Genomic DNA, 21,851 nt, shown 5'->3' with positions numbered 1-21,851 from the left:
TGTAATCTTCCTGCTCTCTGCTTGGTGTTCTTGGAGCTGGGCTCGATGTGAGGCCTGGGCTCGTTCCAGTGTCTTTGCTTCTTCCTTCTGTTTCCTTCTTCCATTTTGCTCAAATTCACCCGCAGCTTCTGAGCTTGATCCCTCTCAAATGCAAGATCAGCCTCAAGCTGTTCAGCTTTTTAGTGAGCCTCAAACTCTGCAGCGTCAGTGTCAAACAGCTGCACTTTTAAGGACTGAGTGGTTGCCTCAATGTTGTGTTCAGCTGCTGCTTGAAGCTGCTTTTCAACACGGACCTCTAACTTCAGTGACTCCACTTCATTTTGATGGTCCACATTCTCTCCTTTCATTTTCTCCAGTTTGCTGTTGGAGGTCTGTTGCTAAAGGTCACTCTGAGCTTTCAGCAGCATAAAGTTGGTCTTTCTGAGCTGTACATTCAGAGTCTCAATATGTTCCTGTTTAGAGTAGACATGTTTGATCTGAGCATCATCTAGCAGGGCCTTCAGTCTACATATCTCGCTCTGCATCTGTTTTCTCTCACAGCTCCACTTGTCTTCTTTCTCGTCTTGGAGCTGATCGAGTAAAATGGTCAGTGACTCCTCTTGGATCTTCAAGTGTTTCAGACAGACTGTTTCTTATTGGTGGAATTAAGCGTACAATGGCCCCTTGTTACAATTGCCCCTATAAAATTCCCCCATTCCCCTATAAAATCACTTAACTTGACGAACATCACATTTATTGAGGGGACTTTTAACTGTTTTTTTCAGTCACAGGTAACTCCACCTTAAACACAAGCGTCTCATTAGTCTCAAGATCAATTTGTCACACTCCTGAAATGTAAAGCCTTATAATTTTGTGGTGATGTTTATTACAGTAGCTGTCATCATTGTTTCTAAATATAAAACAGAACACTTGCCATCTACTTATTGCAACCACATTCAATAAATTAGAATATATATTATGATAATTAATATTTATGATTAATAGAATTGTCAGTTTTTCTGTTTGTTTGTGGTTGCATAAAGTGATCTCTTTCCAGTTAACATCTGCAGGGATTAGCCACAGTTTGCACATCAGATCTGTGGGATTAACAGTATCTTGATGGGGATCTCGGTGATAACCAATGAGCGTCCTCTGCCCGCCTCCTTCTCTCTCCTCGGGGAGAAATATTTGACGTGGCAAGAAGTCCGGACGTGACATCGCTGCACATCATCTCTCCTCCTCCTCCTCCTCTTCGTCCTGTTTTCAGCTTCAGTCACCTACGAACATCTGCAGCAGGTCGCGGTCCTGGTCAGAGCAGTGTCCTGGTTGTCCCCGCTGTGGACGAGGAGGAGACTTCATCATGTGGCTGATCGTGTTGGCCAGTTTGCTTCACTGCGCATCGGCCTACGATGTGGATCTGAAGAAACTAGAGGGGCTTGCAAAAGCCAGGGTGGAGGTACAGTAAGTCTTCGTTGTATTACGATTCATACGCGACAGCAGGTTGAGTTATCGGCTGTGAGTAAATTTCCTGAGTCTTATTTCACTCAATGGACGCGTTTTTCCCCTAAATTTCTCAGCTGGGCGCATGCGTGAGGGTTTCTCCTCGAGGAATCTCCAAGCGTCATCAGTACAGTTAGACACACAGGCTGTGTAGACATTACAACACATGCAGGGACGCATTATGAGACAGCGGGGCCCTGGGCACCGACATGTGAACAGACCCCAACCCCTTCTTTATAGGAACACACCCAGATTGAAAAGGGACACAATTTGTAGTCGTTTTGTTTGCTTATGTCCCTTTGAAGTTGTTTTATGTCTCTTTGTGGTACTTTTGTGTCTCATCACAGTCCTTTTTTCTCTTTGTGATGTTTGTGTGTGTGTGTCTCTTTGTAGTACTTTTGTGTCCCTGTAGTGTCATTTCATGTGTCTGTTTGTAATAGTTGACACCATTTGGAGTCGTTTTGTGTCTTTTTGTAGTTTTTAATGTCTCTTTGTAGTGTATTTGTGTCTCTGTAGTCAGTGTGTGTCTATTTGTGTTCGTTTTGTGTTTGTAAAAGTTGTGTGTCCCTTTGTAGTATTTCTGTATCTCTTTATGACAGTTCTGTGTCCATTTGTAGTTGTGTTGTGTCTTTTTGGTATTTTTTTAATGTCTGTTTGTGGTACTGTTTTGTCTCTGTAGTCATTGTGTGCCTCCATGTGGTAGTTTTATGTCCCTTTGTAGTTGTTTTATGTCCCTGTCATGCTTTTGTGTCTTTTTGTAGTTGTTGTATGTGCCTTTGTAGCTCTTTTGTGTCTGTTTGTGGTGTTTTTTTTTCTATATCTGTATGGTACTTTTGTGTCTCTGTAGTCATTTTGTGTCTATGTGATAGTTTTTGTCTCTTTGTAATAGTTTTGTGTGTCTACAGTAATTTTGTTTCTCTTTGAAGTGGATTTATGAGTCTTTGTCATCTCTAAGTGGTAGTTTGTGTCTTTTTGCAGCACTTTTGTGTCTCTTTGTAGTCATATGATTGATTTTCACAAAGAAACTTTAACAGACAGCCTGGCTGAGGGCTGCCCTGATGCCTGTGCCCAGTAGGCCAATACAGCAAGCCATCCATAAATATATGTATTTTATTAAATGTATAAAAAATGTAGAACAAAATGAGTTTTTAGCTGAAAAGGCACTGAGGGTGTAACTTGAGGTGGGATTCATGCACAAAAAATTCTGTAATCCAGCCCTTCTTTGTGTGAGAAAAGATGCACTTTTCCCTCAGGGTGTCATCACATCACCCTGCCAGTATCACTGAAGAAAAGCTTGTTATCTGTTACGATTGTTGTGTTAGTCACACCTGCTACTCAATACCTGAGGCTCACATTTCCAGGCCAGGCGTCTTTCCCAGGAGCCTTTACCTGAATCTATGCTCTGCACAAAGGATTGAATGCTGCACTGACACGTGAACATAACTGAGACTCACTGAGGTGTTTTTCCAACAAGGAACCTGACCCAAAAACTGCAGCACAAACAGAGGTGGAATGTAACTAAGTACATTTACTCAAGTACTGTATTTTTAAGGTAGGGGAGACCGGGGATGGTAGTAAACCTTTTTGTTTGAGCATCAGCAACTCAGTGGTTGCACTGTCAAACTTTTTATATACATTACCTGTATATGTCTCCTTCAAATAAAACTAAAATTATGTGAGATAATGTCAGATACAAAGAGTTATGCTGTTACAACCTACCCCTCTATTGGGTTGAGTTATAAAACCAGGGACTGATGTAATTTCTTGTTTAAGATCCACACCATCCAATTTATTAAAGAACTGAAGTGAAGAATAAATAAACAGTTTCGAATAAAGTTACCCAAAAACACTTGTGTGTGTGAAATTCTCATTTTAATGAACTGTTAAAACTGTCCTCACCTTGAGAAACCAATGCATAGCTAACTGATTTAGCATGTGGGCTTCAAGGTAGCATGAATGCAAAGCATCAAATTACACAAAAGAAACTGCTACTTTTCAGTATGTAAGTCAAACTGTTCTATTTATTTAACTATTCTATCTATAATACATTAACGATAAGCAAGAAATAATCTTGATTTAAAGAAAAATACTTTCTTTTTTGTTGTAAAATCATCATTGTTGCTTACAGAGACATGACACATCTTCTGTGAGCTCAGTAAGATGGTATGATATTGATGACATCATTGCAGCTCTTTTCTGATTTGTTAAACTGACAGTGTTACAATTAATCCCATGTTACAACAGTCCCCAGTCTCCCATACTTGTATTTAATTTGAGTATTTCTACTTTGTGTAACTTTACACTTCTGCACCACTATACATCAGAGGTAATTATTGTACCTTCTACTCCACTTGACTGACAGGTTTAGTTACTGGTTATGTTTTCGGATTACAATTTTTCATGCTCTTCCTGCCCAGTGAAAAGTGTCTATCTCCAAATCTGCCAAATTTGAAAGTGGATGTTTGTGATAAACTGAAATTGTCTATTATGGGTTGAGAAAATTCTTCTCCATCTTGCAAAATAAACTATTTTAACCAACTTCACACCATGCTACAGACAGTACAGATATAAACAAATAAGAGGTCTGACAGTTTTCTCACATGTTAACGGCTTCAACCTCTAAACATAAATCACAAAACACACAGCACCCCAGATTCACTGTCTCACATGTCCTAGGAAATTCACAAGACTCTTCCTTGATTTATATATATATTATTGATATATATAGAGCGGTACTGTTTGAATTAAATTTCTATTAAAGTTAGAGAGTAAATATAGGAGAGAAAGGTGTCCCATTATACATTGCTGTAGAAAATACCCAAGGCCCCCATGATGCATTGCTGGAGAAAATACCCAACAGTAAAGTAGTTAAAATAAGCTCAACCATAAACATCTACAGCAGTAAAATGCAACATAAACATTAATGCAGTAGTTATATTAATAAATTATCATCCACCATTTTCTTAAATAAAAAAATATCAGATAAACTAGTAAAACACTGACAAGGATCATTTCACTGCACAGTGAGTAGTTTTACTTTTCATACTTTGAGTACATTTAGCTGATAATACTCACATACTTTTACTTAAGGTTTTAAATGCGATACCTGTAGTACAGTATTGGTATTAGTACTTTTTCTTAAGTTTCTTAAGATCTGAATACTTCTTCCATCATCGAGCGCAATGAAAATATGTAGCAGACACATTTGTGTGGCTGAAATATGTCAATTATCTTGTTCCTAATCCATGTGCTGTCACATTTTAAGAGCTTCTCCTAACCTTTTCCTGTATCTTCTCTTTCCAGACATGTGGTGGATGACAGCTGAACAGGCTCAGAGAGGTAAGTACCCCTCTGTTATGTAATCAGCAAAAACAGACAAGACACTGAGCTCCAGTGTCTGAGGCAGACTGAAGCATAATCCCTGCGTAAAAGTGTTTTGCTCGCTGAGACATTTGACGTTTCACATCTCGACTTTCACATAGTCTCCCTCAGTGAAACCAGCGCTAAGTGAAAAACATTAATCCCACTTCTGTCTCTGTCTGCAGGTCAAAGCCTTTGTGGTCCAGGATATTCCTCTTTAGTATCCTTTGACTCAAATACGCTGCTGTTTACACTTGTTAGTAAATATGTCTGTTTATAATATGCACACTGTAAATATTCCAGCATTTTGTCTCCTTGACCGTCACTACCTCAGCCATAACCTGGTGATGAAGCATATTCCTGGGGCCGACCCTGAGCTTGTCCTCCTGAACCACTACTTTGAAGAGCTGGATGTAAGTCTTTGTTATGTAGAATCTGATTCTAGTATAATATGATTTAATGTTGACATTATATTGAGGTGAGTTGTTTCTGGTTTTTTGTCCTTCCTGTTAACATCCACGAGGAGGGCAGAATATTAGAGACACTTTTCATCATAATGCAGTCCAGTACAACACCACCACTATGACTCAGTGCTAAAACATACACTTGAATTACACGTCTATGACAGTGTCGACAGAAACATAACATCATAACATCATAAAAGTAAACTTTATTGCTCTACACCGAGCTAGAAAGGCCCATCAAACATCACTTTCTAAAGCTGCGGTGGCAAATTTCCAGCAGACACCTAGCAACATTAGCATTAATCTGGATTCTACATGGACTAAAGTACAAAATTCACCAAATCCTGTTGGTAGTGGGGTGCTAAGCACATTGCACACAGGGTTGACTTACTTCCTTCAAGCCCTCTGGGGGTAACCATAGTAACGGCAGGGTGTAAAAGCAGATGTTGTGTCATGACCAGGTTGTTGTTTACTGGTGTGTATGCATGAATTAACGGTGCACTGAGGTGTAACCAAAAGAGAAGTTACTGGTCTTGTTACTCCCAGCAACTCCTACAGAGTCATGCTTTGGGCCTCCTAGTGTCTCATTAATGTATAGGAGTGTTGTCACGACACTGGAGTCTCTATTTCAAGGCCATACCTTGAAAAATATTGATATTGGATACCATTTTTGATACCATGAGAAAAATTGGCTCAACAATAAAGACATAAAATTTTAGATTTTTATTTAGAGCTATTTAAATAAAAAAGATGATAACAGTTATATGAAATGAGTGATGAGAAGAAGACAGTGCTGTGGGTAAGTGAGAGGAGGACTATGTCGGCACTGCAGCTGTGTTTCTCAACCTGAAGAGAAAGAGAGTGAGAAAGTACAGCTGGTACCAGAGTATCGATTATGCGAAAAAGAGTATTAAAGGCATCTCAGATATTCAGCATTGACGTTTATCGATATATCAATATTTTTTACAATACTAGCGTATAATCCCCAGAAAATAAGAATCATTGTGTTTTCGTGAGCTTAGATTGAGCAGTTTATATATACAGAGGGTGTGTGTCCTCTTCCATGCAGTCCACCATGTTGCTCCGCCATGTTCCTACAGTACCCTTGAATGGACAAACCAAACACTTGGCTGTGTCCCAAAGGGAACCCTAGATCTGTGAGATTTGTGAATCTCTCATGAAATTTGTACATGCTGTTTTTTAATTGTTCGCGGCCTTCCACAGGCTGCAGGCGCATCTCGTACTGCACTCAACCATAAAAAAGTTTATTTTTGTGATTTTTTTTCATCTATTTATATAATTATATTTTACAGGCAGCATAAAGGGACTACAACTGGGATCTTGGTACACAACCCTCTCTTGTAAAATGATAAATAAATGAACCTTGTAAAATAGCCGACTAGCCTACAACTGCATGATTTGTGACACAATAAATATAATATAGAAGAATATTAGGAAGTAGCTTTTAAAATGTAGTTAAACAGCTCATAACAACAGCTGAAAATCTATCTGCAGGTCTTCATGCAGCATGAACAGTGAAAAGAAAGTAAGTATACTCTGAAATCATCATCATTTCACCCGTGTATGTCCTCCACAGCGGATCGCGCTGTCTGACATGACCCGCTCTGAGATCAACGAGCTGCTGGGGAAGCTCGGCTTCTACAAGAAGGCTCAGCCTGAGGACGAGGTGCCGGAGGAGTTTCGCTTCTCTCCTGCCAAAGACAGCCCATTCAAAGACGAGCCGGCGTACAAACAATCCACTGCCAGTCTCGCCACGGAGAACACCTCCTCAGAGTCCAACGCAGAAGTCAAACATACTGACCTATAACCTGTCCAGAGTGGAGAAAAGTAGGAGTCTCACAGAACCACTCTGTCCCATAGCTGCTCCATCATGATCAGCTCCTGGGCGAGGACAAAATCTTAGCATCAGCAACAGGCCTTTAAAGGTCCGCAGTCTGAATTTGCACATGTTGTTCTTGCTGTTTGTTCTTATTTTTGCAGTAATAATAACCCAACAGACCGCTTTGTGAGTGCTTTTCTACTGCCCACGCACAGACTGGAAGTGTGTATGTTTTGTTTTGTTGTTCTGGTCCATCATGTGTCAGCTGTCTTCAGGATCCTCACTGCCTCACTTGAGCTCTCTTGTGTGTCTGATTATTTCCTACCTGCTGAGAAACTGAATGAAGCCTCAGGCTGAAACCTGTCTGACTGGCCTGAGGCTGATGCTCCATGTTCTGGTTGGTTGGACTGACAGACACAAGAGGATTCAAGTGGGAGTGTTGTGAAAGAAGAAATAATAATAAAAAAAATATGAAAAAATTAATAATTTCTGGTCCTTTCTGTGTTGAATATTCATGATCTTGTGTAGATTTGTCAGACTCCCAGGTGGAGTTTAAGCAGGTTTGACAATAATCTCCTGTGGAAAAGTGTTTTATGAGACGATTCAAAGCAATAATCCTCCAGAAACCCATTAATTTCTCAAATTGGTTTAATTTTAATTCACATTTAACTGTGGTGCACAGAAACATGAACTTATAATGTGTTTAAGCTCCTATGTACAGCGCTCACTGCTTTGAGGAAGGTTTGTTTTTCAGTTGGCAGCAGTGGAATAATTCTCATTTCTCTACTAAATCTATTAAAACAGCTTTCAGAAATAAACCAAAATCAGCTCTGATCGGATTTTAGACATCTTCTCAAAAGGAATTTTACAAGCTGAATAAAAATACCCATTTAAAAATTTTCCTTAGCTCCATGTTGTAAAATATACAATTGGCAGTTATGTTCAGTCACGATAAACTTTAAAAAGAAAGCCGGCTGTCATCAGGCCAGTTGACTTGTCCAAAATGTGAATTTGTTTCACATAACATTGTGGTAGCTAGAGCTTATCGAATCACTTTAAACAAAACTTTCTGAGCATCATGTACACACTAACAAAATACAAAATAATAAATTTCAAAAACATCTACTCAAGCATAAATAAGGAGCCCTCTATAAGAGCTGTGTGTGAGTGTGTTTGGCAGGGCAAGGCAGTGATGCTGAGCAATGATCTGTGAGGTTTTTTTTGTACATGAGCTGCAAGCATTTTTTCTGTTAAAATAATATGATGATACAGTAATACATGAGGCAGTACAATGTTCAAAAATCTGTTCTCAGTAGCTCCGTAGAGTTCAGAAAGGTGCGAATACTCTGCGCTGGACTGCAACAACAACAAGTGTTGCATCCACTTGAACAATGAAGAAAGAACATCCCTGTGCACACGTATTAAATAGTAATGTGCTTACTAAGTACATCAATAACTTAATTAAAATACTTCAAGCAACCCGTGTTTGACAAAAGTACCGAAATGAAAACCAAATAATGCATCATAACGTTATAGTATATTGTTCTTCTTCAGTGGTATTACCAACAGCAATGCGCGCAGATTAAAATTACAAAAGTGAAGCAGAGAAAATTGTAGCTATAAATAACTTAAAAGGGGAAATAAAAATAATAATATTTCTGTTTTCTCTCTTGATGTATTTTTCAGTACACTACCATAGCAACACAGCCACTGCATGTTAAATATCACCTGATACAAAGCCGAGTTTGACTACAAAATAAAAAAGATGTAAAATTTTAAAGCTTGAAAAGTCTTAGAAAAACTTTGGCGCTCCCTCGATGGAGAAAAGAGGATTTTGTGTTGAGAACTGAAATAATGAATCACCACTGCCAACACAGATAATAAGCAAACTGATACACAAACACACACACACACACAAAAACACGATCCCCAACGTGCCCATCAGAGATGTGCAACTCTGTGACCCGGCCTGTCGGCGTGGAGGCGGGCATCAGGTGATGGAGCTGGAGGTGTCAGGGCTGGTGAAGAGGGAGAGGTGGAGGGGGGCCGACGAAACGTCGGGGCTGAACACTTCACCGAGCACAGGTCAGAGGTCACAGGGCCGACCCATGGACATCTCATATCTGCGAAGGTGGTTGACCAGAGACTGTACGTAGGTGAAGACACATTTGGAGTCAGGTTTATTACCCATGATCATCATGTCCTCCACCTCCAGCAGAGGCATGCAGTTGGCGTAGGTCCTGAGGAACAGACATACAAGAGAGGGTGTGTGAGAAGAGGGGGATGAACAGACAGGATGGGAGAGGACCAGAGACGGAGTACAGAGGAGGACTTTATATTTAATCATCCATCAGGTGATTTTTCACAACATTAACCAAAGTGACTGAACTGCAATAGTTAAAAAAGCTAGTGCATGGCTCCCCAAAGTGGGGCCAGCAGACCAAAGATTCAATTAGATGTTTCTTTTGAAAACATAATAATAATAAAAAAAAAAGTAATTTCTGTGTATGTTGTCTTATTTGTGTGATGTAAAAAATGCTACATAAATATTTAAGATCACTAAATATGATAATACGAGCACAGCAGCCAGTGACAGAGTGTCACTTTCCACAGGAAGTCAGTCAATTAAAGCTACAGTTGGTAATTTCTATTTAAATAAACAACCCAGTTGTATTTGCTCAAATTGTCACTATATCCTGACAGTGGTACATGAGACTGCTGCAATGAGTGGTTTAATCAATTAGTCGACTGAAAGAAAATTAGTTATGAACTATTTTAATAATCGGTTAATAATTTCTGTCATTTTTCAAGCAAAACTGTCATGCATCTGCTGGTTCCAGCTTTTTAAATGAAATTATGTTCTGTTTTTCTTTGTTATTTATGGCAGTAAATGAAGATTCTGAAACAGATTTTTGGACTGTTGGTTTAACAAAAGAAGCAAACAGAAGATGTACTTTGGGCTCTGAGAAATTGTCATGAGCAATTTTTTTAAATTTTTTATTTCCATTTTTACAGGCTAAAAGATTGATCAAAATAATCTACAAATTAATTGATAATGTTAATAATTATTAATTGCAGCCTTACATGAGACAGATAATATGGGGAAAAAATCATGTTCCTCTGGCTACTCTGGGTTTTCCTAATGGCAATGTCGAGAAATCTACTGTGCCTGAATGAAAACCAATCAGAGCCACACACACAGAGCAGAGGAGAGGAGAGAGACAGTGACGGGCATCACTTCACCCAGTCTATGGGTTAGTACCATCCCTCACCACCCCTCCAAAACTGTTGGTATTTAACAATAAATCAGATAAATCAGTGAGGGAATGAGACTTTTTCCCAGGTTGTCAAATACCCACACTTTAGTTTAGAAGCTGGCTCTGATTGGCTGTTTTCACTCAGGCGAGGCAGATTCTGGGAAATGCCATGAGGAGCACTACGAGCAGCCAGAGGAACCTGAATAACACGCTATCTGTCCTGTATACTACTGTCAGGACAAAGTAACTGTTTCAGCAAATATGACAAAAAACTCATTTTGTATAAGTCAGTAACTGTAGATTTAAAGGAACTTGGGATCATAGTCGTGTTTGCTTTTAGCCCACACCACGAGTTTTAGTTTTGGCTCTACAATGGAAAACATTTGGGCGTCCCTGAGGCAGTGTTACGCACACACGCATCTGCACTGATGAACTCTGGCCTTTCCATGTTGTGGTTATCCTTTCCTCTTTTTTATCCTTTTTTGTCTTGTTTTTTTTCTAAACCACTCTGTGTGGAAACCACTTTAAAAGCGCTCTATAAATAAACGTCAGTAATACAGTTTGTTTCAATAAACAGTTTTAGGAACTGAGACCTCACGTGTGAGCTTTGCAGAGTGACCACAGGGTGGCATTATCTCCACATACTGTAAACCCTCTGAGTCATCCTACACAAACAAAGAGTGGAGCAACGGGAACAGTACAAGTTTAAATCTCCCGCATGAGAAAACAAATGTCAACATTGTAAAATCTGTTTTGTTATTTAAGGAAGTCTAGAGAGGATCATTCAGCAGTTTACTATTACAGTATCTTTAAAAGGCTTTACAAGCCAAGTGCATAAACACCTGTAAACTCACACTTGATAAAAAGAAGTCAGTGGACAACACACAGCCTCTGCTTTGTTTCTGAACTCCTAAGTTTGAAACATTGTGATGCAGCAGTTCCTTTTAAAGTGTTGAGCTGCAGATGGTCCTGGCTCTCTGCCTCGGCCATAGTCTGGCTGCGCAGAAATGTATTCAAGACACACACACACACATACAAGCACGCATGCACGCACGCACGCACGCACGCATGCACGCACACACACACACACACACACACACACACACACATACCATGTTTGGTGCTTTGGATCCGACTAGCTTCAGATTAACATGAAGGATCAAAAATCTAAAAGCAGCCAATAAAGGAGTTTTCTGAAACACCACATTTGATATATATAAATCCTATCAGCTGCTTGAAGGAATAGTTTGGCTCTTCTGAAGTGGGGTTATATGAGGTATTTATCCATAGTCAGTGTAACATCTCCCAGTCCCAGTGCACATAGCTAAAAGATGTACTGTTATGGACAGGTTCACCAACAAAATGTATTTTAGCCACCTAAAAACAAAAAACAAAACAAAAAGGTATCCGTTAAAGTGCATGCAATCTATAGAACATTTTCACCACTTTACCTTGTTGCCAGACAGCCTTTTGTTAGCATTTTCAACTATCAATTTAGTAAAATGCACAAAATTTTCAACCCTAGAGGTGGGCAGACAGAATATTTTCAACTCTTAACCTCACAATCAGACAGCCTTTTCCAACAAGAGACTGCGGTTATATTGCCTACTAAATCACTAAATATAGCTTACACTTAAAATGATGTTTACTTTTTAGGTAGCTAAAGTTAGGTAGCTTAGCTTCCTGCACCGGTACTCCTGCTGCTATGGATAAGTGCCTCATATAACCCCCCATTCAAAAAATCCAAACTGTCCCTGTCCCATGTAAAACATGCACATACACACCCCCTCCACCCATTAAGTCTGTCAGAACCAAAGCGAGGTTCCTTCATACTGTAGGCTCACCCCCTCTCTCACCATGGGTTCAGATTTAGGTGCAACTCTAGGAGGAGTTTTTGGTTTTAACCAGGCCCTTCGTCACCAGACCCCTGTAGAACTCCTGCAGGTACGTATACACACACTTCCAATCCGGCTCACGCATCTTCACCATGTCGTCCACATCCAACAGCTGGGGACAGTCCACTAGTTTCCTGTTTCCCGCACCCGGCAGAGAGAGGGGGGAGGGAGATGGAGCAGGACGAGGAGAGGAAGGAAAGGCAGACCCAAACAGAGAGAAACAAAGTGGAGGAGGAGGAAGACCAGACAAGAAGAAGAAGAAGAGAAGAAACAGGACAGAGATAATGGACAAAGGATGGGAAAAAAGGAGGAAGGAGGAGGAGAAGGAAAAAAAACAGATAAAGCAGTGAGCAGCCAAATGACAGAGATTAAAGGTGAAAAGACAGAGGGAGAGAGAAAGGACACAAACAGAAACAATAACATTACATTCTGTGTTCAGAAATATATCCATGAGTTGACATGCTTCATGAACATCATGATACATACAGTTTGTGGCAAACACACATAAGACAAAACAAAATGTCAAATGAGCGTCAGGTGATGCTCATTCAGCCTTTTTGTTTGTTGTTGTTGTTTTTTTCTGTGCATTAAGACAAGAGACTTTTGACCATTTTAATGTGACTACACAGAGTCCTGCACCAGGCGGGTAAATGTTGTGTAACGGGTGAAAAATATATTTGCACGGACACAGGTAAATGACCAATAGTTTTCATTTTCTGGAAAAATCAGAAATGAAAATGACCGTTCAATATTTTAACATCTAAATAAACTAATATTATCAAACATATCAGCCAACAGTGCTTCCTTTTTTTTTGGGGGTGGGGGGGGTTAAGTCTTTAATGACAGGACAGCTGAAGATGTGACAGGACATGGGGAGAGAGAGTGGGGGAATGACGCCATGGGCGGGAGTCGAGCCCACGGCCACTGCAGAGGACTCACAGCCTCTGTACATGGGGCGCACGCTCGACAAACTGAGCTATCCAGGCGCTCCAGTGCTTCTTTTTCTTGGTGAAAGCCTACAACACAGTCTTTGACCCTTAAATTCATATTCGGTAAAATAGTGAAACATCACTGATGCGACAGCGATGTATGGTAGCTGCTGGCTAAACATTAAAATGGATGATATAAAGCAAAAGTTTAGTTAACTTGCTTAGTTTGTTCTGCAATTCCTGTATGTCTATGGGATTAAGTTATTTTATCCCATAAACATTCAACCATTGAACCAATATAGTCAAATGTTATTTTACTTAATGTCAGACAATAACAAATACATAAAAGGTTTGTCCAGAAGCAGTTAAATTGGCCTCTTCAACAGTCAATTTTACCTTTTCCCGTTTCCTGTACTTAGATATTCTATGTGCTAGGCTCATCTATGTTGAAAAGATAAACACATTTTGCAGATGGTTAAAAGATGTTGCTGGGAACCTGTAAAAGTGACATACAGTCACATCTTAAGTTGGCTAGTTGTGGACATCAAAGTCGGACATTTGGGAGAAATTTAGTGTGATCAGAAACTGTGAGAATGCTTGCAAAAAGTGACATAAAGTATAAGCTTTTGATAAGGAAACAGATACTTTTCCGAGAACACAAAGTGACAGCGTTTGTGTATTTATTCAAAGGTCGGGGCGTGGACGTGTCCGGATCTGACTTGGAGATAATTGCGGGTACAGGGTTGGCTCTGGTATTGAGCTTTGCAGATGCAAGTCTGCAAAAATTGACCTGTGCAGGACTCGACTATGACTACCTTCTGTCAGAAATACATGACACAATGAAAAAAACAACAAGGATTCTGCAATATAAAAACACATATATACAACCGTATGGTGATTCTACATAACATACTGGTGCACAGGATGGTGTGTGTGTGTGACAGTGTGTGTGTGTTGCGTTTCTTAGATAACAGCAAACTGCTGGCAGGGTCAGGAGTGCCCGAGGGAAGTGAGTGATAGTGCAACACAAAGGTGGGAAGACGGGGGCTGTGGTTGGGTGACAGTCCGGAGTTGAGTGTATACAAAAGTAATGCCAACATTAGCAAGGACGTTATTCTACTGGGAGCATGTGAACACGCATACACGCACACACAGGTGGGTGGGGGATATCACACGTGTAAGAGGGAAAAGAAGGAGAAGAAGATGAAGAGAGAAAATATCGGAGGCATAGCCGAAAGCTCGTCCATTTTCTTTAACCTGGTGGTTGTTTGGGGAGGGTTTGTTCATGAGGGTCTCTGGTTCAAAGCAGATGGAGGGTGTCACGGCAGTTAGAGGAGAGATGGAGAGAGGAGGTTTAGAGGTGTAGTAATAAGAGTAGTGGCAGTAATGGGCCTCGAGGTGGATCAATACACCTGGGAGAGACAGGGACAGTTAACACCATGATGATCAGTCGAGGAGTTTCCACGTGTTCAGTCCGTCTCTGTACTTCAGGATCAAGTAGATGCTGGTAACGAGAAATCCTGAATAACAGCTGGGTGTAGATTTTACAGAAGAATGAGACAAGGTGTGCAATCTGTATGATCCAAAGAAAGGGAGATGTGTTGGTTTGGGTTGGGAGCAGCATGCCATCACTGTCTCGGGAGCTGCTAAAAGGAAGGCTAAACCTACAGTGGCATCTTCGTCTGGTTTCTCTTCAGATTCTTCACATCTTTGCCAAGCTTAATAAAAATATGAAGGTTCACTGCAGTTGATGTGGTTTCTCCGACAAAGTCGACTGATGCCCTCACTTGCAGTCAAAATTTAGAGGCATAGCTTGGATTATTTGAAGTGGGGTTGTGTGAGGGACATACAGCAGGAGTACCAGTGTAGGAATTAACTGCTTTGGACAGAGTCAGCAGCAAAATGTATCTTAGGGGGGAAAAAAATTCTACATCAGTTTAATTGTACATTATATTTAGAATATTTTCACCCCTTTGCTGTCAGACAGCCATTTCTGATGAGAAACCAGCATATAAATTTCATTTATTGCTCTCACCAAACCAACCAGACCGCATAGGCAAAATCAATCATTTTACTTGCTGAACACGGGACTTACTGGTCTACCACTGCTTTAATCAGTTAGTTTGTTGTGTGACCTCAGTTTTAAATGGTAAGTGCAGATTTACTGGAGCCACACAATAATGCAAACAAACTAACAGATACAGGCAGTGGTAGACCTGCAACTCCTGTGTTCTGTGAAATAAAATTTCTAATATCAATCCTTTTTTTTGGTTGGTTTGGAGTGAACAATATCTGTCTTATAAGTCATCTGTTTTCTCATCAGAAAAGGCTGGCTGACGGCAAGGTAAGGGAGTGAAAATATTTTACATATAGTGTACACCTAAACTGATACCAGTTTTTTTTTTTAGATTGACGTTGAAGTGTCAAAAATACATTTTCCTGCTGACCCCATCTACAGCAGTTCATTGCTTAGTTTCTTTTCCAAATTGGATGAGTGTTGACCAGCATCTGCTGTACAAATATCCCACACAACTCCACATTAAATAATCTGCACTGAGAAAAGCTAAGCGTGCAGTAGTTTCCTCTTCTGGTTTGTCTTCATATTCTTCACATCTCTGTCACGAAGGTTCACTGCAGTTGATGTAGCTGGTTGACGCGTTCACTTGCAGTCAAAACTTAACAACAATAACAGAACTGATGTGGTTAGTGGACATGTTACTCAGACGAATGTGTTTCTGTGTGTGTACTCACTCTGCGGTGCTGAAGGCCACTTCAAAATTTTGCCTGCGGTTGCTGGGGCTCAGTGAGCTGTAGTCAAAGGCTTCAGGGAAGAAATTGTGCACCAGGGCACAAAACGCCATGCCATTACTCCAGCTGGATGAAAAATTCTGAATATCCACGTGCTGCAGGACAAGACCAAGAGAATAAACATGGAGGCAGTGATAGATAAGCGATGGAAACATTCCCAAAGTAGGAGAGGCTGACATTAAAGATGAGCACTAAGCACACAGTGGGTTGGCTCACCTCATATGAGCGGGTCTTGGCGCGGCACCAGTCGAGCAGCATCTGTTTGATGGAGTTTGCATTGGGTACACCAAAGCTGGTGGAACGCTGGACCTTGTTTACCTTGGCGACTGCCTGATTTCCAGGGCTAAAAGAAAAGTTGAGTTTGTGTTAATATTTACATGCTTTGATCTGCCCCTTTTCTTTCTTTGGTAGTAATACCTCTCTGTTTATCCTTACCCGCCTCCCTCCTTCTCCAGCTTCTCTATCATGGCTTTGCGGGCCTGCATGGCAGAAGTCTTCGGCAGGGTCTGAGCCCTCATCAGCTCCTTGCGTCTCTCCGCCTGCCGTCGCTCCACAGCGGCCAGCCCACCGCTGCCACTGCGTGATGATGTGTCATCCTCGCGATCAAATACGCTGAGGTATGGACATATAGAGCAAGGTCATTTATAAAAGCAAAGGGATTTTAAACTTAGACTGGGAAGCGCCAAGAAGGATTAACTTTTAAACCCTGTCATATCATCATTTAACTTAAAATTACAATGCACTAAACTTTTAAACTAGCTTAAATTTAAGAAAGATTCAATTTAAACCTAATCTTAGTTTTTACTTTAAGACTAGATTAAATTTAATTATGTCGCATCAAAACTTGTGATGCAAAAATGTGATCCAATATTAACTTAAAACTTATATTTGAGGAGGTTTATTTTTAAAATGGCTGCCTTTTTGAGATGGATTTAGCAAAATATTTCTATAAGTTCCTCAAAGGAAGTTAAAGACTCAACTGAGTCTGCAGTCCCTCCCCTTTTCATTCTTACTTTGGCCCGGCAGAACTCAAATTTATTTTAACTAATTAATTTATTTTGATCTGGGTAAGCAAGTTAACTTAGTTTTGCTAAATTCTGATGAAAACGAATATTAGGTTAAATGGATTTGTTGTTGGTGCAACCCAATCTACAATCAGTAGAAAAAAAATAGTATGTATAGCAGTTAATTTGTTGTGTAATTAAAGTGTTGTTTCATCACCTACCTGCCCACTTTTTTGCTTGTGTTAGAGGAGGAGGATGATGTGGAAGAGCTGAAGCTGTATGATTTTGACTGGACTGTCCCTCCTGAAATAATAAACAAACACAGAGACATATGCGCGCCATTAGTGATGAGACTGTAATGACTCTGCAGTATTGTAAGACAGCCAGAGGGAGAAACAAAGTAATGACTCACTGTCTGTTTTCTGCACATAACTGGCCTCGACAACAGTGCTGCGTGATGATCTGCTCCCATCATCTAAACACACAAATACACACTTTAAATTATTTACATATTGGACAGTCTCCATTTCATGACTGTCATTCTCCTCATGATTTGTTTTCCCATCTGCTTTCACTGTTTACTCTTCATCATGTTTGGCTGTTTTTCCCTTTTTCCTCCTGAGATGCCAGTTGTGTCTTGCAATTGTAAAGTAAGAAGTCACTGTAAGTAAGAAGTGATTCTTTGTTGTCTTCAGTGATTCATTACAGCTTCAAGAAAAGTTAAAGGAAGGTTCAGAAATGCAAACAGAAATGAGAGAAAAGGAAAAGACTACCAGACTGGGCGAAGCGGTCTGTCTTGGTGACTTGGCTGAGGCTGGAGCCATCGGCCGACTTCTCCACCTTCCTCATCACCACCTCTCCTGCTCCGACACCGGCGCGACCCTTCTGTGTTCGCTCTTCTCTCTGCTGCCGGAGCTCCTGCAGGCGGGTCTCGCGCTCCTTTTCTCTCTGGTCTGTGGTGGAGGAAAGAAGAGGAGAGGAGGGATAGAGAGGTGGCGGGGAAGGTGAAGAGATGATGTCAGTGGAAAAAGAGGAGGAGGAGGACACGAGGTCCTAAACAAACTGCCATCACCTCAGCTGACTGCCACAAAGATTGATTAAACCAGGGCTTCCAAATTTGAGGCAATACATTTCAGGATTCTTTCCACAGCACCGTAAAATTCCTCTAAATACACAAACGCCCACAGGTGGGGGGATCACTGCCGAGCCAGAGCTGTCAAGACATATGTGCTGCACAAACATCACAAATCAAAGACAGCAAACACACTCTGATCGTCCCCTGTGGAGAGCTGTGCCAAGTTTAGCTATACCCAGGCTACTGATACCTTAAAGGGATAGTGCAATTTTTTTTAAGTGGGGTTGTATGAGGTATGTATCCATAGTCTGTGGATTATCTTGAACATGTGGATAGCGGATGCCACAACGCCAGCTGTAATCAAACAACCATTGGCAGGCTTGTAACTGTAGTGTGCATCTGGTAGGTCAGACCACTTAGCTTCTTACACCAGTACTCCTGCTGCTTCTCCAGGGTGTGGGTGAGTTGACTGCCATCTACTGTAGGTAATACAATGACGATGGATAATGACCTCACTTCAAAATATCTGATATATACCTTTAAAACCTGCAATACCTCCAGCTTGTATCTGAGCGTGTATTTAAACATAGAGCAGACTTAATCTTAGACATTTATTCTTAAAGTATTTAGTTCTGTCTGATATTTTTTGCTATATCTGCAGAGGGCACCGAGGACAGTCTTAGATCCTCGGTATGCTCTGCTCAGTGCCACTGAGTGCACACTGAACTTTTACAGATTTCTCTTGTGCAGACTCAGATCTGGGAATCCAATTAAGAGTTTCAACTGTCAGCTCAGTGCAACCAGACGCCTGGTGAAACCATATGGAGAGTGACTGCAAATGAGAGAATTCACTAAATGTGGCAGACGTTTCAGTAACAGCACACTGAGGTGAGTGTGAACCACTCCACATAAAAAAACAAGGATTCATGCACATTAACAAAACGTGTCTTCATTATTCACAGCAGAGATCTGAGAGGGTAAATGGTTTAAAAACTGTAGTGGCTTGATGATGACAGGATGGTGCACACAAAAAGACAAACACAGGCAAATATCAGCTGTTAATGCACACTGCACACCAACCTGCCCTACCTATTTCTTCTTGAGTACATCCCAGCATGACCTCTGAGGGCAGAGTGGATAGAAATCATGTGGAAATTGCCAGTTTGTTTAAAATTTGTAAAGAAAAGGCAGAAAAAATACTAATAATCATGAGAAAATTAAATTGTTAAAATATGAAATAAAATTAAAGCACTCTGTGACCTTTGAAAGAAAGAAATACTCATGAAAACATAAATAGAAGAAAAACTTTCATGTGATTGGACTAACAGTTTCTTTATGCCCTTACCTCTCTTTTTCTTGCGAAGGTCTCTCATGGCTGCACGGATCATCTTCCTCTCCTCGAAGTCTTTTGACTCATCGAGCTGTGGAGAGGAAAAAAGCACAAATGGAAACAATGAGAGGTCATTCCTCGCACAAATCCAAAGTGGCACAGCTCTATTTATGTGTGCAGTTCTTACATAGCATTGTGCACACAAACACAACACCAGGCTGCGACTTTTCCAAATATACCTTCACATAGCTGGTGAGATTCACCGCTAATACACAAACTTTCTGCATGACTGAAGCAGCTCTTTTCATTACAAAGTGGTGCTTTTAACTCTAAATCATCCAGAATTATAACTTGGGTGTGAAGTACCATTTTGTCAAGCAGCTCTTCATCCTCGATGGCAGCCAGCTGTTCAGCGGTCAGTTTTCCAGAGCGCTCGTCGGGCTTGGCCTGAGTGCTGGAGCCATTGGGGATGGCTGGGACGTGACACGGCACCTGGACAGACGGCCCGACTGAAAACACTGGCTCAGAGGCCACGATGGGCTCCGTCTCCATCTGCATGAAGCCAAACACACAAACACACAGCGTGAGCAAGAGAACACAGACGCTGACATGCAGAAAGACGGACAATTACATTAATTAGTCCCAGATTGCAGAAGAGAAAAGAAAAAAGGTAACTGTGACTTATTTGGATATGTGAGAGCTCCTGCGAGCAGAATCCACTGACCTGAAGCTCAGTGGACAGTTCAACCCAAAATCAAAAATACACAATTTTCCTCTTTCCTGTACTGCTATTTATCCATCTAGATCACGTTTAATAGAGACATGCCAGTATGTCTTCTTTGTAGCATGCAGCAGCAGTGCCAAATGAATAAAATGTAAACAGAGCCAATTATGCTGATGTGCATTGAATGCAGAGGCAATTATGTAATATGATAACAAGTATACCTTTATACAGTCCTGCATTTACTACCGGCAATTTGAGGGCAATCATAATGCTGATGTGGGGATGAATTTGAGATTGACAGCCCTGATCTGGATTGTTTTCGTGACAGGTCTCCAAGGTTTTGAGATATCGGCCATAGATGTATCCTGCCTTCTCCTGAATATAACTAAATGAGATGGCTGTCACAGCACACTGTCTGCCTATTGGCTGTCCCAGAAGCCTTAGACAAGTGTGCGCCAAATTTCCTAGGGTTATGTTGCTGTGACAATGGCACTCAGCTTTTGGCTCTCAGGCACCACAAAAAAAAAACTTTGGAGGAACTCAACAACATTGTCTCTTTCTAGAAATCATGACCCATTTATTCAAGATAATACTATTTAATTTATACCAAACTATTTGCAAGCAGGTAGACATCTCTATGGCCGATATCTTAAAAAATCTGTAACTCACACTAAAACTGTCTTGAGTCATAGACAGTACTACAGGTAAGAGGAAAAGTTGTTGTTTTTTTATTTTGGGGTGAACTGTCTCTTTAAATTGTCCACTTATGAAACCAGGACAATCATAACTGAAGCCTGCTGACATTTGGAAAGTAATAAGCACAAGAGGATTTTTGTTAAACACACTGCAGCCATAATAGGGCTGAGTGTGTGAGGTAGGCTCTCTCTAATAATCTCTTTTTGTACCAAGCATGCCCTCTCACCATATCTCATCATTTCTTCCATTCCCTCTGCCTTCCAGCAACTCTCCATGGAGAGTGTGACAGTAAGCACATGAGAGTGAGAGCAACCCTGCCAAGTTACTGTTAATGTAGTTGATGGAGTGTGACTGACACACTGAGTGTCTAAATGATACTGAGCTGCTGCGAACTGAGAGTTTATGTGACAGGTACGGTACCACTGAGGCTGACAGAGAGGAACAATGCATTAGCAGACATAAACTCTGAGGAAAAAGCCATCCTTTATGGTTGGAGTGGTGAGCATAGGAGGATAAGTAGAAAGCAAAGGAGCCTGCTCACAAGAGCAGAGTGCCATAAGAACAAATATACCATTATAGGTCATTAAAGTAAAGCTGGCTATCTACCAGAATATTCTGAGTGACCATAAATCCTAGAGAAAACACCTCTAAAGTTTTCATATGGTGCTGAATGCCTGTGGCAGACTATGGGCTCTAGCTGTGGCCTCAATGCTTTTGTTGTAACTCAGTCTTGGTACAGATATAGCTCAGACAGCTGGCCCCGTCCCTATCCACAGCTGCCCGGTTCTCCGCCTCCCTGTGGGCCCCAGCCAGGCCAGGTCTCAACCAGGGAAGGACAATGTCCAGCACAGCCACAGCAGCGCTGTGTCATCACGGGTGGTCACTAGTTTTAAGACTTTTCTGGACATGGGACAGACTGGACTGAGAGGCACTTGACCGACGAGGAATGTTTTGGGACACAACACAGCCAAACAAGGCCTCTGAGTCAGG

The 21,851-nt window shown here is 41.0% G+C and overlaps 2 protein-coding genes across 4 annotated transcripts in view; one reads left to right on the top strand and one right to left on the bottom strand.

Moving 5' to 3' along the window:
• Positions 1-1,216: 1,216 nt before the first annotated feature.
• selenom (selenoprotein M) lies at positions 1,217-8,638 on the top strand. Its single transcript, XM_084728865.1, has 5 exons — positions 1,217-1,435; positions 4,783-4,818; positions 5,025-5,059; positions 5,174-5,252; positions 6,901-8,638. The coding sequence occupies exons 1-5, from the start codon at positions 1,340-1,342 to the stop codon at positions 7,129-7,131; spliced, it is 477 nt and encodes a 158-aa protein (XP_084584991.1). The 5' UTR covers positions 1,217-1,339; the 3' UTR covers positions 7,132-8,638.
• A 247-nt stretch (positions 8,639-8,885) lies between these two features.
• Positions 8,886-21,851, bottom strand: part of smtnb (smoothelin b) — a 71,106-nt gene continuing 58,140 nt past the window's right edge. Inside the window, exons 11-20 of one of the 3 annotated variants that reach the window (XM_084728864.1) lie at positions 19,808-19,993; positions 19,457-19,532; positions 19,201-19,233; positions 17,810-17,989; positions 17,449-17,511; positions 17,258-17,339; positions 16,468-16,644; positions 16,249-16,375; positions 15,976-16,127; positions 8,886-9,383 (exon numbers count right to left, since the gene is read on the bottom strand). In XM_084728864.1, coding sequence (XP_084584990.1) covers positions 9,230-9,383; positions 15,976-16,127; positions 16,249-16,375; positions 16,468-16,644; positions 17,258-17,339; positions 17,449-17,511; positions 17,810-17,989; positions 19,201-19,233; positions 19,457-19,532; positions 19,808-19,993 — 1,230 coding nt within the window. In that variant the 3' untranslated portion in view covers positions 8,886-9,229. Of the gene's footprint in view, positions 9,384-15,709; positions 16,128-16,248; positions 16,376-16,467; positions 16,645-17,257; positions 17,340-17,448; positions 17,512-17,809; positions 17,990-19,191; positions 19,234-19,456; positions 19,533-19,807; positions 19,994-21,851 lie in introns of those variants that run through there. The other 2 variants (XM_084728863.1, XM_084728862.1) reach the window with 2 other exon arrangements.

The sequence above is a fragment of the Lutjanus erythropterus genome, chromosome 10, assembly GCF_056507025.1.
Source record: "Lutjanus erythropterus isolate fLutEry1 chromosome 10, fLutEry1.hap2, whole genome shotgun sequence".
In the NCBI taxonomy this organism is placed as follows: domain Eukaryota; kingdom Metazoa; phylum Chordata; class Actinopteri; order Lutjaniformes; family Lutjanidae; genus Lutjanus; species Lutjanus erythropterus.
This window is presented reverse-complemented; position numbering and strand designations above follow the sequence as displayed.